The 16,823-nt window shown below is 43.7% G+C and overlaps 1 protein-coding gene and 1 non-coding gene across 3 annotated transcripts in view; one reads left to right on the top strand and one right to left on the bottom strand.

The window, feature by feature from the left end:
* DNMBP (dynamin binding protein) overlaps window positions 1-16,823 on the bottom strand; it is a 135,824-nt gene that overhangs the window by 27,173 nt on the left and 91,828 nt on the right. For both annotated transcript variants that reach the window (XM_021672947.2, XM_021672948.2), the window contains 2 exons: window positions 4,964-5,157; window positions 4,028-4,127 (listed from right to left, as the gene is read on the bottom strand). In XM_021672947.2, the coding sequence (XP_021528622.1) occupies window positions 4,028-4,127; window positions 4,964-5,157 (294 nt within the window). The remainder of the gene's footprint in view (window positions 1-4,027; window positions 4,128-4,963; window positions 5,158-16,823) is intronic.
* Window positions 8,574-8,699, top strand: LOC135274087 (U6atac minor spliceosomal RNA). The gene has a single exon (XR_010341898.1). It is a non-coding gene; the product is annotated as a U6atac minor spliceosomal RNA (small nuclear RNA).

Here is a 16,823-nt window from a genome sequence, read left to right as displayed (position 1 = left end):
TTCTCAATTCGCTGTTCTTCAAATTCCCTGATAGTGACTATTCCACATCAATTACAAACTAGCAAAGCTACACCTTAATTTCCTTCAAACTCTGGGTCATGAAGTCTACTTAACAGGTCACGATCAGCACTTTTTTGATGAGACAGAATGGATTTTTTTTTTCTGTAGAGATGTGGTTTTCCCATGTCGCCCAGGCTGGTCTAGAACTTCTGGGCTCACATGATCTGCCCACCTTGCCTCAGCCTCCCAAAGTGTTAGGATTACTGGCATGAGCCAACACACCTGGCTGATAAAATGGAATGGAAAAGAAAATATCAGAAAACACTGGACGTAAAAATTAGCTGGGTGTGGTGGCAGACACCTGTAGTCCCAGGTACTAGGGAGGCTGAGGTGGGAAATCGATTGAGCCCAGGAAGTGGAGGCTGCAGTGAGCTGTGATCGTACCACTATATCCCAGCCTGGGCAACAGTGTGAGACTGTCTCAAAAAGAAAAAAAAGAAAAACGCCAGACATGGTAAAACTAAGCACAGTCATACATAGAAACACAAATCCTGGGTCATTATGGACAACATCTCTCTCCATGGGACGTGTTTAAAATCACATAAGGCCAGTCCTTTCCACCTATGACCACGTACCCAGAGTCTCCTGGCACTGCTTGATCATCCTCTATCTCGGCCATCTGCCCTTTGCCCGTGCCTCCACAAGGCTTTAACTTGCCCTTCACAGACTTCTCAGAGCCTTCCCTCATCGGATGTTTCAGACCTCGTTTGTCCTTTGTGAGTCCCCGACTGAAGGCACCGCCTGGCTTCTGCTAGAGCTACTGGCATGGTGCTCTCAGTCTTGGCTCCCTCAGGCCCCACCACCCACCATCCCTCCTCAGGGAAGTTAGTCCTTGGGCCCAGGTCTCAGCCTTTCAGCGGCAAGTCGTCTCCACCGCTTCTCGGTGTCTTCAACACATCGAGGCCTGCTACCCAACTCCTTGTGTGACTGGATAAGAAGTGAAGGGAAGAAGGAAAATAAACGCGGGTGCCATCTTATGGAGGTGGAGTTATGGATATTTGCTTTCTTTTCCCAGTTTACTGTCGTAAGTAAGGAATAGTACACTGTAAGAGACACATGCTAAGACTCTCATTTCAGGTTTGAATCAGACCCAAGGAGAGAAGGTGCCTTGTGGAAGCTGGTTAACTCCAACCAGCTGGGAGCCCTAGGCATGATAACAGGTAATAAAATGCAAGAAAAATGAGTAACCACTTAATTTATAATTAATTCTTTTTAGATACCAGCCAACTTTATCTCATTTCTTTCATAATTCAAATAAATGACCCAGCAATACTTATTTAAAGTGCCTTATAAAATCGTATACATTGGCGTTTATGCTTCACCATCACACTAAAACTGGGTCACAGTGACTTCCTTCTGCTCAACTCAATGCGTGTCTCCTTCCTCAACTTCCCTGACCTCTCCGGGTCCACTAAGGGCAAGAACCTCAGGCTCCAGTTTTTCTAACTGTTCCAGAAAGTGTGAAAGACACAGCTGTATTCTGTATAGAGGCTAATGGCATTTGCCTGCATGACAGAAAGACTTGAGTTTGGATGCCAGCCCCATCAATTACTAGCCATGTGACCTGGGCAAACTGCCTTCCCTCTAAGTGTTGGTTTCTCACTGTAAAATAGGATAAAGAGTACCTAAACCAGCTGCAGAGGGGGTCACACCTGTAATCCAGCAGTGTGGGAGGACTGAGCTCAGGAGTTCAAACAGCCTGGGCAACAGAGCAATACCTCATCTCTACTAAAAATAAAAAGGCTAGCTGGGAGGCTGAGGTGGGAGGATCACTTGAGCTTGAGAGGTCGAGGCTGCAGTGAGCCATGACAATGCCAGTGCATTCTAACCTGGGTAGCAGAGCAAGACCCTGTCTTAAAAAGGTGTGTGGTGGCTCATGCCTATAATCACAACATTTTGGGAGTCTGAGGAGGGAAGGTCACTTGAGGCCAGGAGTCCAAGACTAACCTGGGCAACATAGTGAGAGTCCATCTCTACAAAAATTTAACTGTTAGCTGGCACTGACGGTGCATGCCTATAGTCCCAGCTGCTCAGGGAGCTGAGATAAGAAGATTGCTTGACCTGGGTAATTGAGGCTGTAGTGAGCAATGTGAGACCCTGTCTAAAAAAGAAGGCACAATAGTACCTAAACCTCAGAGGGCTGTCTATTGTAGAGAACTGAGATCCTATCTTGAGAGAGTATGTGGTGAGAGAAACACTCAGGAAACATTAACCATGCTAATGCTACAACATCCCAGAGCTGTTTCCTCCTCCCTTCAGGTGGCAGAACCCTGATTTTGTTCCTGTGTCTGTTTTTCTCCGAGGTGAGTCAGGTAAATACCATCTAGTGTAAGCCAGCGTCATGACCCCATTCCCCTTTCTAGCCATCAGTTTAGCTGCATGCATATCACCCACTTCTGGCCAATGATAAACAAGAAGATTTCTGATCAGGGAGCTCTGGAAAAGGTTTGCAAACTCTTAAGATGACACAGGGGTCACGCCTTCCTTCTGCTGGATGTTGTGTATAGTGTTATGGCTGGACATGGGGTAGCCTCTTGTAATTAGGATTCCAATAAAGCAGCAAAATGATAGGATGTCCCCTCCCACACTGTGCCAGGGATGCTCTGTATGACCCACAGAATATGACAGAAGGGATGCCATGTCATTTCTGAGATCAAGGTATAGAAGACAGTGGTTCCTGTTTCAGGCATGCCTGCTCTTGCTTGCTCTCTCTCATTCATTCTCTCTCTCTCTCTCTCTCAGGTCACTTTGGGTGACTCATGACTCATGCCATGTTATGAGGAAAGCCAAAGGAGAGCTCACATGGCAAGAAACTGAGGCCTGAAGAGCTGAGTGACCTTTCTTGGAGGCAGATCCCTGAGCCCCAGATGATAGTGGCCCAGGCCAACAACTGATTCCAACCTCATGAGACCCTAGGCCAGAACCACCCAGAGGAGCCACCTCCAGATTCCTGACCTACAGAAGCGGCAAAGTAATACATGTTTAATGTTTTCATCTGCTAAGTTTCAGTGCAATTGTTACAGAGCAATGGATAACCAGTAAGTTCCCTTGTTTATAAGAACTAGATGAATGTTTTAAAAACATTTTTGACAATGTCCCACATAAATATATTTTAAATTATGACTCAGTACACATATGTGTGAAATGAAAATAAAAGTTTCAGCCGGATGTGGTGGCTCACACCTGTAAACCCAACACTCTGGGAGGCCGAGGTGGGTGGATTGCTCGAGCCCCGGAGTTTGAGACCAGCCTGGGCAACATGTCAAAACCCCGTCTCTACAAAAAAAAATTACAAAAATTAGCTGGGCATGATGGCACATGCCTGTGGTCCTAGTTACGTGGGAGACCAGGGTGGGAGGATGGCTTGAGGCTGGGAGGTTGAGGCTGCAGTGAGCTGAATTCACACCACTGCATTCCAGTCCAGCCTGGGCAAGAGTAAAAATCTGTCTCAAAAAAAAAAAAGAAAAAGATAAGTTTCAAAAATTGGTAAACTTATTACTTACAGTGCATTCTAATATTTTCTTTTTTTTCCTTGAGACTGAGCCTTGCTCTGTCCCCCCAGGCAGGAGCATACTGGCACGTGGCGCAATTTCAGCTCACTGCAGCCTCAACCTCAACCTCCCAGGCACAAGCGATCCTCCCACGTTGGTCTCCCAAGTAGCTGGGATTACAGGTACCCATGACCACACCCAGTTAATTTCTGTATTTTTAGTAGAGCCAGGGTTTCACCAAGTTGGCCAGGCTGGTCTCAAACTCCTGACCTCAGGTGATCCTCCTCCCACAGCCTCCCAAAGTGCTGGGATTACAGGTGAGACAGAAGGAAAGCAGGGGACAAATAACCTCTGAACTAAGTGCCTAAACCTGTATCTTCCCAGCGGCAAAGTTACTCAGTATCAGGGAGGCCCCTTCGCTCTGCCCGTGAAGTTTTTTTAAAAAGCTGTTTCTGAAACAATGCAGGAGTTCATACCTACAGCATCGCTGATTTCCAGAGCAGCCAATAATTGCTTCGAGACCTTAATCACCATCTGCATATTTCCAAAAAGGCCCTCAAAATCAATGTTGGGTACCTAAGAGAAGGAAATACAACATAAAGATGCACGGAAATGAGATTAATGAAATTTCATTCATCTTAGGAACAGCTCAATGTCACTTTCTTTACTCACTTTCACTAAGTTTCCAGAACAGAAACATCCAAAGTTATCTTTAGTGTCATCCTTTGTCCTTGATCCAACTATTCTCTGCCACTCCCACCAGCACTTTAGTAAAGTGACAATGGAACCAATTTGGTTTACAAATGTACTGGGATACAAATTCCCACCCAGTGCCCGACATCCCGTGGCACTGCCTACCTACTACAGAAGGACTTGAGAGTGAATGCTCCAAGGGTGTAAACCCAAGCCCAGCCCAGGTGGTCAAGTTACAAGCAGTAAGGACCATAAACCCCAGGACACTGTTACCCTTTTCTTACTACCTCCAGCATCTAGAAAAGTTCCTAGCTTACTCACATGTTAGTCAGGGTTTCCTGGATAAACTGTATCAACAGGTACTAGAGCCACGTAACCCCTCCCCACCAGGCTTTGTTATATCATCACTCGGCCTTCCAGCAGGGCCACGATTCAGAGTTCCTGGAACTGTTTTCAGGAGCCACAGAAACAGGAAGTGTCCTGGGAGTTACTGCAGTGTCCAGTAGGTTAACAGTAGACTTGACAAGTGACAGGAAGCTGAAGGCTTAAGCTGATGACACACATATGATGAGGCCCTTGATTAAGAGCAGCAGCATTCACAGTCACAGTTTTTATTTAAAATCCAATAGATCTGTGGTGAAAGTTCCTATATCCTAATGCTTCTGACTGAAGGACCACATTGAAGGTCAAACTAACTCTAACTGCCTCCCAGTTCCCACCTGTGCCTGCTGCAGGGGTACCATGATCCGCTCAATACACATTTCCAGATCCCGAATGTAGTCTCTCTCTGTCTGAAGAAGTTCTTCTATGACCTTGGCTCTCTTCTCCAGCATCCTCTGCTCTGGGTTTTCAGTGGACACAGACCCAGAAGGGGCCACCAGTGATGAAGACTGGGAGGAGAGGAGCGTCATTTCTAGAAGGGAAAAGAGAACTGGTCAACAGCTCTGGGGGAAAAGCAGGACCCTTCCACAGTTTGAGGGCAAACAGAACCAATTCCTTGAGAACCAAAGGTCTCACTATTGTTAACCCTCAGGAAATCTGATCGCACATGTCCATTCTAAACAGGGACAGATGAAGCTGAGAAAGTCATCACTGCAGAGTGAACTCCAACCTGTGCAATACCATTTTGAGAATGTGTCCTAAAAAGAAGTAGCTAGCCCACTTTAAGTGAACAAAGCATGTCTACAAGCTCCTTGCAAAAGAGGTTAGAGGAGTCTGGCGTTATCAAGACTTGCTTTCACTTAATCAGATAAAAAATCTGGTCCATGATCACAGCACCAGAAATACCAAGCTGGAAGTTAAAAATATAGATGTAGGGGCTGGGCACGGTGGCTCACGCCTGTAATCCCAGCACTTTGGGAGGCCGAGGCGGGTGGATCACGAGGTCAAGAGATTGAGACCATCCTGGTCAACATGGTGAAACCCCGTCTCTACTAAAAATACAAAAAATTAGCTGGGCATGGTGGCGCGTGCCTGTAATCCCAGCTACTCAGGAGGCTGAGGCAGGAGAATTGCCTGAACCCAGGAGGCGGAGGTTGCGGTGAGCCGAGATCACGCCATTGCACTCCAGCCTGGGTAATAAGAGCAAAACTCCGTTTCAAAAAAAAAAAAAAAAAAATATATATATATATATATATATATAGATGTAGCACATTAAACATAATATTATGGGGAACGCAAAACAATGCCAACTAAGGCTAAAATAATAACAAGAAATTATCCATCTGAGATCTGGATAATTATAGCACCTATCATTTTCCAGTCACTGTAATAGTGGATTAACATTAGCCTATAATGAAATAGGTAAAAAATTGTTGAGATATTCCCTATGAAAACCTTAACCAAAACTCACAGGAAGGTTTTGTTACTTCAAATATCCTAGTAGATACAAACTTACTATAAACATGAAACTCATCAATGGTATTTTCAAATATAAGAATCTCTAAGAACTAAACAGCACGATTCTAAAAATTAAAACAAATATGTATCCTGTCATTAGCTTTTATAATTATCTATTACTTAGATACATAGGATGAGAGTTATTTATAAACATATAACTGCACTTGCTCATCTAAAATGAACGTTAAACACGATAATAAGCAATGGAAAAGAACTCAACAGTAAAACAATCAGTCTGCTGAGCTTCTATCAAATTCCTTAAGATCCAATTAAACAACTACAAATTTGGTATGTAAATACACTAGTAGGTCTGAGTACAATTACAGGAATATTTTAACCCAGATTTAAGAAGCAAAAACACAAGTGTTTAAACTACTTATGGAAAGTCTGACTTCACAGCAGATTTTATTCTCCAAAAAAATCTCCCACACTGCTTTATCTCAGAATTTAGGAATTCTGGGCCGGACGCAGTGGCTCACACCTGTGATCCCAGCACTTTGGGAGGCCAAGGCTGGTGGATCACTTGAGATTAGGAGTTGGAGACCAGCCTGGTCAACATGGGAACTCCCATCTCTACAATGGGATACAAAAATACAAAAATGCTGAGTGTAGTCGCACACACGTGTGATCCCAGCTACTTGGGAGGCTGAGGCATGAAAATCTCTTGAACCTAGGAGGTGGAGGTTGCAATACACCGAGGTGACAGATAGAAACCCTATCTCCAAAAAAAAAAAAAAAAAAAAAAAGTGAGGAATTCCAGTGTTTAAGAGTGCAACCCAAATTCTGGTTTCTAGATGCCATTCTCCACTAAAAGGACGCAGGGTTCTTTGGAGAAATGTTTAATTCCGGGGCTGGGGCAGAGAAGGTATAGCTGAGCTTGAATATGAGGCAGAAAGTGAAGAAGTATTCAACAACATAGTAGGGATGGGTCAAAGGGCATGGAAGCCAGCCTGAAGGGGGCTCCCACTGGCCAATCTGGCACAATTTAAGTATAAATGAAAAAGCACAGCAATGATTTATTCTGTTAAATGAGAATCTGTGAGTTTATATTGATAATTTATAAATATATAAGTACATAAATAAATGGGGGAGAACAGAAAGCTCTTTCTTATGGGATAATGTTAGTTGGCAAATAAGAGGAGAAATGATGGAATCAGAAAATCACCATTTTAGGCCACGCATGGTGGTTCATGCCTGTAATCCCAGCACTCTGGGAGGTCAAGGTGGGTATATCACTTGAGTTCAGGTGTTCAAGACCAGCCTGGGCAACATGGCAAAACCTCATCTCTACAAAAAATACTAAAATTAGCAAGGCATGGCTGGCACGCCAGCTACTCAGGAGGCTGAGGTGGGAGAATGGCTTGAATCCATGTGGCAGAGGTTGCAGTAAGCTGAGATTGTGCCACTGCACTTCAGCCTGGGTAAAAGACCTGTTGGGAGTTTAAGATCAGCCTGACCAACATGGAGAAACCCTTGTCTCTACCAAAAATACAAAATTAGCTGGGCATGGTGGCGCATGCCTGTAATCCCAGCTACTCGACAGGCTGAGGCAGGAAAATCACTTGAACCCAGGAGGCAGAAGTTGTGGTGAGCCGAGATTACGCTATTTGCACTTCAGCCTGGGCAACAAGAGCAAAACAGTCTCAAAAAAACAAAAACCAAAAACAACACCACCAACAAAAAAACCAGAAAAATGTCAAATATCGGTGAATTTGTATAAAACGTATACTGGAGTTTCATTGTACTAGTACAATTTTCTGTATATTTGATATTATTCAAATAAAATTTAAAAAGATAATGGAAAAACATCTTTCTTGAAACTTTTTGGAAATGAATGGCAAAACTTTAAGCATAACCCTCATTTCATCAGTGTTAAACTATGATTCTAAATTCATTGTGTTAAGTGTAAAATTTATTTTTAATAGCCTTGTTTTAAATTTTTTTTGTGACTTCAGAGCAACAGACCCTCAGTCCCAAATATGGTCTTATTAGTGCCAAGGTGAAAATAGAAACTCATTTTAAATACAAGACTAAAAAGCTCTGGAGAGGGAGAACATTTCCTAGCACATGCCAGGTTCTTTACAGATTATATCTCAACTCATTTAAAAATCACATCAGAGGCCGGGCGCGGTGGCTCACGCCTGTAATCCCAGCACTTTGGGAGGCCGAGGGGGTTGGATCACGAGGTCAAGAGATCAAGACCATCCTGGTCAACATGGTGAAACCCCGTCTCTACTAAAAATATAAAAAATTAGCTGGGCATGGTGGTGCATGCCTGTAATCCCAGCTACTCAGGAGGCTGAGGCAAGAGAATTGCCTGAACCCAGGAGGCAGAGGTTGTGGTGAGCTGAGATCGCGCCATTGCATTCTAGCCTGGGTAACAAGAGCGAAACTCCATCTCAAAAAAAAAAAAAAAGAAAAGAAAGGATTGTGTTGTATGAAAGGAGAGAAGGTTAGTACTCCCCTTGACAAGGATGGAAGAGGCCCTCGGGCCTGACAACACGCATACGGTTAAGGCATTGCCACCTACTTCGTGGCATCTAACCATCGTTTTTCTAAAAATTTGCCACAAAAGCGGAATTTTTAAAACTGAATTTTTAATCAGTGGAACTCAATATATAGTTAGCTTTATTGAAGTCTTATAACGATACCTATATTCTAAAGAGCTAATTCTAATTACTCCAGTATTACATGACCTTAAGGAAAAGTAAGCAAATAAACTTTTGTCTTTTACTTTGTTGGAGTGAAGTATTTAAAAGAGTAAAGTAAAAGAGATAAAGTCCTGAACCTTTCAAATTGGAAAATTAATTCTAAACTTAGAAATAGTTTCTACTACCTATTGCTGATACTGTCTTTGCATAAATGAATAAAAATAAACTTTTTCTTAAAAAAAAAAAAAAACTCACATCAGAATTTTTAAGTAGGTATTATTACTTCCATTTAATAGATAGTAAAACTCAGGCTTGGAGAGGCTGACAAACTTGGCTGAGGTTACAGAGTGAGTAAATGGCAGCTGTGGATTTAGAACCTAAATATATTTAAATCCAAATCCTGTGCATTTAATCCTGCACCATTTGGCTTCCCTAGCCTGGAATCTCAACAAAAAAAGGTCAGGGGCTTATTTGCTTCACATCTTAAAAACTCCCTGGAAACTACTGTGTACTCTCCTAAGAATCAAAATTCTACTTATAGTGGTTAAAAGCACAAAGTACCAGCAAGCACTTACTCATCAATCAGAAACCAGCCAGCCTATATATTAGATTTTTATTTCTTTAAAACGGAAAAAAACAATAACAATTCTTTTAAACTATCAGCATGCCTTTCCCCACCTGCACCCCCATAGACGGGGTTTATAAACCTTTTTTTTTTTTTGAGTCAGAGTTTCGCTCTTCTTTCCCAGGCTGGACTGCAGTGGCGCAATAGCCCACTGCAACCTCTACCTCCTGGGTTCAAGCGATTCTCCTGCCTCGGTCTCCCAAGTAGCTGGGATTACAGGTGAAAGCCACCATGCCCGGCTAATTTTTTTGTATATTTAGTAGAGATGGTGTTTCACCATGTTGGTCAGGCTAGTCTCGAACTCCTCATCTCAGGATCCACCCACCTCCGCCTCCCGAATTAAAGGTGGGAGCCACAGCGCCTGGCCAAGGTTTATAAACTCTTGAGCAGCCTTTAAAACCCCAAATATATTGTGTGTGATTTAAAAACCCTGTGGGATGTTTTCACGCAAATGCAGTTTCCTGGACACCACCTCTGGGATTCAGATTCAGCAAATCTGGGTGGGACCCGGGTATCCACAATTTTAATAAAACCCTAGGTGTTTCTTTCTCTTCCTCCTCCTCTTCTCTTTAAAGGAGGGGCTGTCGCCCAGGCTGGTTTCAAACTCCTGGGGATCTCAAGCGATCCTCCCACCTCAGCCTCCCAAGTAGCTGGGACTACAGGCGTGTCACTGCTCCTGGCAACCCAAGGTATTTCTATTTTTTTTTTTTTTTTTTGAGATGGAGTTTCGCTCTTGTTACCCAGGCTGGAGTGCAATGGCACAATCTCGGCTCACCGCAACCTCCGCCTCCTGGGTTCAAGCAATTCTCCTGCCTCAGCCTCCTGAGTAGCTGAGATCACAGGCTTGAGCCACTGCGCCCAGCCAAGGTATTTCTTAAGATACAGGTGGCCTTCAGGTGACACAAACATATTTATTAACACTTGGAGAGTTTTAAAAGATAAGTCAAATTTTAAAGTCTGGCTTGAAATGACTGTAAGTGCAAAAATTATTTTTCCTCTGTGCCACATATATTCTAATAAAAGTATCTGCCCTAAAATTTTAGTATCTAGGCCATGTGTGGTGGCTCATGCCTGTAATCCTAGAGCTTTGGGAGGCTGAGGTGGGAGGACTGCTAGAGCCCAGGAGTTCGAGACCAGCCTGGGCAAAATAGTGAGACACCCGTCTCTAAAAAAATAAAATGTTTAGTATCTCAAATAACAAAGTGGGAGAAAGCAGCCTCCACCCTCAGCCAGCTGTGGTGGCTTTGAATCTTGCACTTCCCCACTATGTAGCTGGGGGGCCCTGGAAATGTCCACTTTTATCTCTGGGCCTCAATTTCCCAATCTTATAAAATGAGGAAAATAATACTCGCTTTGCAGATTAGTTGAGGGAGTTGAATAAGGTAATAACCCAACAAACATTAGTCCTTTTCTCACAATGGGCCAGAATATGCCATCTGCACCTGATAGATGGTAAATGCACTTGGTAAAATGTACCAAGAAGAAAAGTGCCCTGTGCAGACTCTAAAATTCCACTTTTCTATAAGGACAATAAAATGTGCAGATGAGCTCTCACTTTCTTCCTAGGGTGGCCCTGCAGGTGAAAAGGAGCTGGAAACGTTACACAAATTTACTTCCTGTGTTACAACAATTAGCTGTGGGGTTCTTTCAGTGGTTGTGGCTTAACCCCCATCCCATCCTGATTCCATTCCTTCTCAAGACACCCCCACCACTTTCCGGTTAGTACGTTATCACCAGGCTCACTTCCTCAGGTTCTAAGAAAGGGAGTCATTAGCCCACGGCTTCCCACAACTCCATCACACACACTTCAGAGTTAAAGAGCAGAGCCAGGCACGCTTCCCTTGCCTTGGAAAACTGGCTCTATCTCTAATGGGGAAAATTTTGAGCTCCGGGCCAGGTCCCAGGTGCCCTTGAGCGGGGTAGAAGAGGCTGCCTGTTCCACTTCCTTCTGTGCTGGCTCCCACACCCCAGGACCTACCTGCAGCACCCAGAATTGGCTGTGTGTGGAGGTGTGGGCCTGAGAGTAAGCAGGCAGGGCAGAGTTTTCCCAGAGCTCTGGAATGCACCACAACCCCCTAAAATCCTTTGAATAGGGTCGGCATTTCCCCCAGGCTTCCCACATTTACATATGAATCACCCAAGTCACCCGGGCTATCGCTGCAGGGCTTGTCCTAAAGGATGGAGCTGGAACCCTGAACATACTGGACTGAGTGAGAGGTACACCAGCCGGCCCAGCTCTGCTTGGGATCAACATCTTCCTTTCTATTTGCTGTCTTTTTCCTAGTCCTGAAACCCTCGAAATTCCACCCCTGGAGTTTGAATCTAAGATTATTATCTCTTCTTTTCTACTACAAGCTTTTTTGTTGTTGCTTTGGGTGGGGAATGGGGAATGCCCTTTTCAGGGAAGAATTCCAAAGGCCCAGCCATCTCTAGTGATGAGGGGCAGAACTGTAAAGTGGGTTTAGTCTGCCCCTGGGCCTCTCTTTCTGCAGTCTTTCATCTAGAGCTTAGCCAAGGGACCCCAAACAATCTCCTCCTTTAGGCAATGAACCCTAAAGCCATCACAGAGCAGATTTCAGCTGGGAGGTCCTAGGACAGCAAGAACTGGGATGGCAGGAGTGATTCACAGGAACTGGAAGTCCTGCTCAAACTGTGCAAACATTTACACTTAAATGAACCAGGGAAGACGAAAGGTGCACAAAAATATGCCACAATTTTTTAAGAAAATGCACACTTTTGTAAGAAAATGGAGAACAGGGAAAAGAGATGAAAGAAAGGAAAATCTACAAAAACCCATACATATTTCTATATAAACATAAAGGCTAGGCGCAGTGGCTCACACCTGTAATCCCAGCATCCTGGGAGGCCGAGGTGGGCAGATCAACTGAGGTCAGGAGTTCAAGATCAGCCTGGCCAACATGGTGAAACTCCATCTCTACTAATAATACAAAAAAATTAGCTGGGCGTGGTGGTGCAGCTTGTAATCCCAGCTACTTGGGAGACTGAGGCAGGAAAATCGCTTGAACCTGGGAAGTGGAGGTTGCAATGATCCGAGATGGAGCCATTGCACTCCAGCCTGGGCAACAAGAGTGAAACTCCATCTCAAAAACAAAACAAACAAACAAAACTCCATATAATATACAAGTGTACAGAGAAAAGTCTCGAAGGAAAACATTCCAAATTCATCCCAGAGCTTGTCTCAGGGAAGGACCTAGGATTTGGGGTAGAAGTTGAGATCAGTGGGGACCTGAGCTTAACCAATACTTTTTAACCTCACAGGAACAAAGTAATTTTTTTTTAAACAGTCATACTGCCTGAGCACCGTGGCTCATACTTGTAATTCCAGCATTTTGGGAGATGGAGTCAGGAGGATCACTTGAAACCAGGAGATCAAGACCAGCCTGAGCAACACAGTGAGACCCTCAGTCTCTACAAAACAAACAAGATTAGCCGGGTGTGGTGGCACGTGCCTGTAGTTCCAGCTACTCGGAAGGCTGAGGTGGCAGGACCACCTGAGCCTGGGAGGTTGGAGCTGCAGTGAGCTGTGATAGCTCCACTGCACACAGTCTGGAGACCCTGTGTCAAAAAAAAAAAAAAAAAAAAAGAAAAGAAAACAAATATATATGTGGCACTATGTGTGTCATGCACTGTTCTAGGTATTTTATAAATATTAGTTTATCTGCATAACACCCTACTATTGTCCCCATTTTACTGATAAAGAAGGAAGAAAAATTAAGTAACTGCCCCAGTGAGTGGAAGAGCTGAGATCTGAACCCACCTCAGCTCCAGAGTCCAAGTTCTTGACCAATAGCTATTCCGTCTCCAGTATTTTTCCCAGGCAGGCAAATCATATACATTGTAACCTGGAATTCCACTTCTGGGTTTTGGTAGCCAGCTGGTAGCTAATAACAAAGTGGCAATTCCAGAGCACAATTTAACCTAATATTTAGAGCCACAGTTTGCCCACAATAAGACTGTGAACAATGATACATTTAAGCATATTTGCACATATTAATATGATTGTATTTATAAAATGCCACCCAATATAACATAAATTATAAGTCCTTTACATAGGCTGGGGGCAGTGGCTCACGCCTGTAATCCCAGCACTTTGGGAAGCCAAGGCAGCTGGATCACCTGAGGTCAGGAGTTCGAGATCAGCCTGGCCAACATGGTGAAACAACGTCTCTAAAAAAAAAAAAAAAAAAAAAAAAAATATATATATATATATATATATATATATATATATATATATATAAATATAAATAGCTAGGCTCAGTGGTGCAAGCTTGTAGTCCCACCACTCAGGAGGCTGAGGCAGGAGAATTGGTTCAACCTGGGAAGCCGCGGTTGCACTGAGGTTATACCACTGCACTCCAGCCTGGGCGACAAAGTGAGGCTCTGTCTCACAAAAAAAAAAAAGGTAATAAAACATTGTTGAAATAATATACAAAAAAGAAAAAAAGCAAATACACAACTGCCTGCCTAGCAATGCATCTAGAAGCAGTCTTTTTTCAGCAAACCCTGAGAGGAGGCAATTTCTCTGTACACGTACCTCCCCAGCTCTGCCTGCAGGAATCACAAACCCTGGTTTTCTGTGTTACCACATCACTCGGGCCAGCCCACCCAGCCCCCACTGCTTTTCCTCTAGCACCTACTTTACTTCTATTTGGAGAAATTTTATCCTGCTCTATGTAAAACTTCCAAAGCTGCAGGGCTCATAGCAGACTTCCTGGATTACCAAACTTCAGAGGTGAATCAATTATACAGTTAAGTCCTAAACCTCAACAGCAACAGGAAAAATGTTCCCAGTGGCCTTTGCTCAGCAATGCCAGCCTATTTTGTCAAGTAGTGTGAAGTAAAATCCCTGCCGGGAGAAATTCCACCTCAGACCTAGCTGAAAGCCTCCCTTTCCCACTTTCTTCTCCAGGTCCCTATCTAGGCCAACAGAACAACAAATGAGGGTCAAGAGCCCAAATCACAATAGTCTGCAACTTATTATGCAGCTAGGATAGTGAGATTAATACTAGGAGCAACCCAAACACCATTTCTGAACACTCACCAAATACAAGTAAATCCTAGCGAGGTATGCTGTTGAGCTTAAAACTGCGAGATTATTTTTTAATCTTCAGGCAGCAGAAGTAAAATAATCAACAGGGCAAAGATAATTTTTGTAAAATAAATTGTCACTGTTTACTAAGCAAATTTTTATGTCAGTCAACAAAACTTTACATGAAAAGCTCTATTTTCTACACACACACACACACACACACACACACGATGGTTCTATTTTACTAAGGCTCTTGAGGCAAGGTAATAGTGCACACATTTTAAAAATGAGGAAACGGGCACAGAGGAACGAAATAACTTGTTTAAGATCAAACGGCTCATAAACAGCATATTCAAAACTGGCCTCCCAAGCCAGTGCTCTCCATTAAACGTCAAGGCCTGTTCTGCATTTTGTGTCTTCCTGATAAAAGCATGGCCGTTTCCTGCATTAAATTTCCATTAACACTACTGTGATGGTTCAAAATTTGCTCAACTACATAACCCTCTGGCTATTTTTCTCTCCTACTCTATAAAATCAGACTTTCTTCCGTTTATATTAATTAGGTTGTTTAGTTTTATTCCTTCCACTTGCTCTCATAACATTTATATATCTTTTACAACAATCCCCTCTCCCCCACCAAAATCAGTTGATCTAAATTATAATCGCTTAAAGTGTTAATTACAGGCTGGGTGCCGTGACCCATGCTGTAATCCAAGCACTTTGGGAGGCTGCGGATCACCTGAGGTAAGGAGTTTGAGACCAGCCTGGCCAACATGGTAAAACCCCATTTCTGCTAAAAACACAAGAATTAGTCAGGCATAGTGGCGTGAGCCGGTAGTTCCAGCTACTCAAGAGGCTGAGGCAGGAGAACTGCTTGAACCCAGAAGGCAAGATGGTGCCACTGCAAGGATATGGAAAGCTGAAATGTCTTCTAAAGCATTCTGTAGCTTCAGGCAAGTCGTTTCATCTGCTGGAACTTCAGGAACAGCAAAACAAGTGGAGTTAAACCAGATGGTCTTTGAAGTTAGTTCCATTTGAGTGAATGAATCTAGTCTAACAAGCCAGATATAAACTCATGGAACAAAAGAATAAGACAAAATAGAAAAAAAACCTAGGTAGTAAGTGTTTAGGTTTTATTTATTTAAAAAGGTGAACCTAATCTCTTAAAATAAGGATTACTATATTTCCAACATTTTGATGGTAAAATCTGCTTAAACCTAGGATATGGGTGGGGTGAAGTCACTTCATTCCCCTATCTCTTCCCGGTCTTCGACTTTTGGGGATATATGTGGAGCTGCTCCTAGATCTTGGGAGAGCAACAGGTGTGGGTGTGGTGAAGAAAGCACTGGGAGAACAATTCAGAAGGCCTCGCCCTGCCTCCCTACCTGTGTGACCTTGGACATGTTATACAACCTTTCTGGGCCGTTGCTTCTGTGTGTGTAACAAAGGGGTTGGGCCTCTTTGTCACTTTCAGCTCGGAACTCTGAACTCTGACATGACTTCTCAGTCTTTTTCATTTTGTGAGACAGGGTCTCACTCTGTTGCCGAGGCTGGAATGCAGGGGCGAAATCAAAGCTCATGGTAGCCTCGACCTCCTGGGCTCAAGCAATCCTCCCAAGTACCTGGGACCAAGCCACCATGCCCATCTAATTCTTTTATTTTTTGTAGAGGCAGGGTCTCACTATGTTGCTCAGGCTGGTTTCCAACTCCTGAGCTCAAGCGATTTTCCTGTTTCAGCTTCCCAAAGTGCTAGAATTACAGACGTGAGCCACCATGCCCAGCGGACTTCCCAGTCTTTTTTTTTTTTTGAGATGGAGTCCTGCTGTGTCACTCAGGCTGGAGTGTAGTGGCTCGATCTCGGCTCACTGCAACCTCTGCCTCCTGGCTTCAAGCGATTCTCCTGCCTCAGCCACCTGAGTAGCTGGGATTACAGGCACCTGCCACCATGTCCGGCTAATTTTTTATTTTATTTTATTTTTAGTAGATACGGGGTTTCACCAGGTTGGTCAGGCTGGTCTCAAACTCCTGACCTCGTGATCCACCCACCCAGTCCTCCCAAAGTGCAGGTATTACAGGCGTGAGCCACCGAGCCCGGCCTTCCCAGTCTTTGACTTCATTTACTCTTCTCAGTTGGGTGTGAGCGCACTAGCCTCTAACCAGTTCCGCAAGGAAGATCACTTACTGTGGGAGGCCTCTTTCTAATCATCCAATTAGTCATTTCCTCTCAGTGAGCCCAGAGAACTAGGTACCTGATACTATTATTAAACCTGTAAACAACAAAGTTTAATGATCTGTTTTCTTATTATTCCTTGAACATGACAAGCCTAGCTGGTCTCTGGGCCTTTTCCATCCTT

The sequence above is a fragment of the Aotus nancymaae genome, unplaced genomic scaffold (assembly GCF_030222135.1).
Source record: "Aotus nancymaae isolate 86718 unplaced genomic scaffold, 86718_ANA_hifiasm-v0.15.2.pri h1tg000010l, whole genome shotgun sequence".
Classification (NCBI taxonomy): domain Eukaryota; kingdom Metazoa; phylum Chordata; class Mammalia; order Primates; family Aotidae; genus Aotus; species Aotus nancymaae.
Note: the sequence above shows the minus strand (reverse complement) of the source record. Positions and strands in the feature narration are given on the sequence as shown.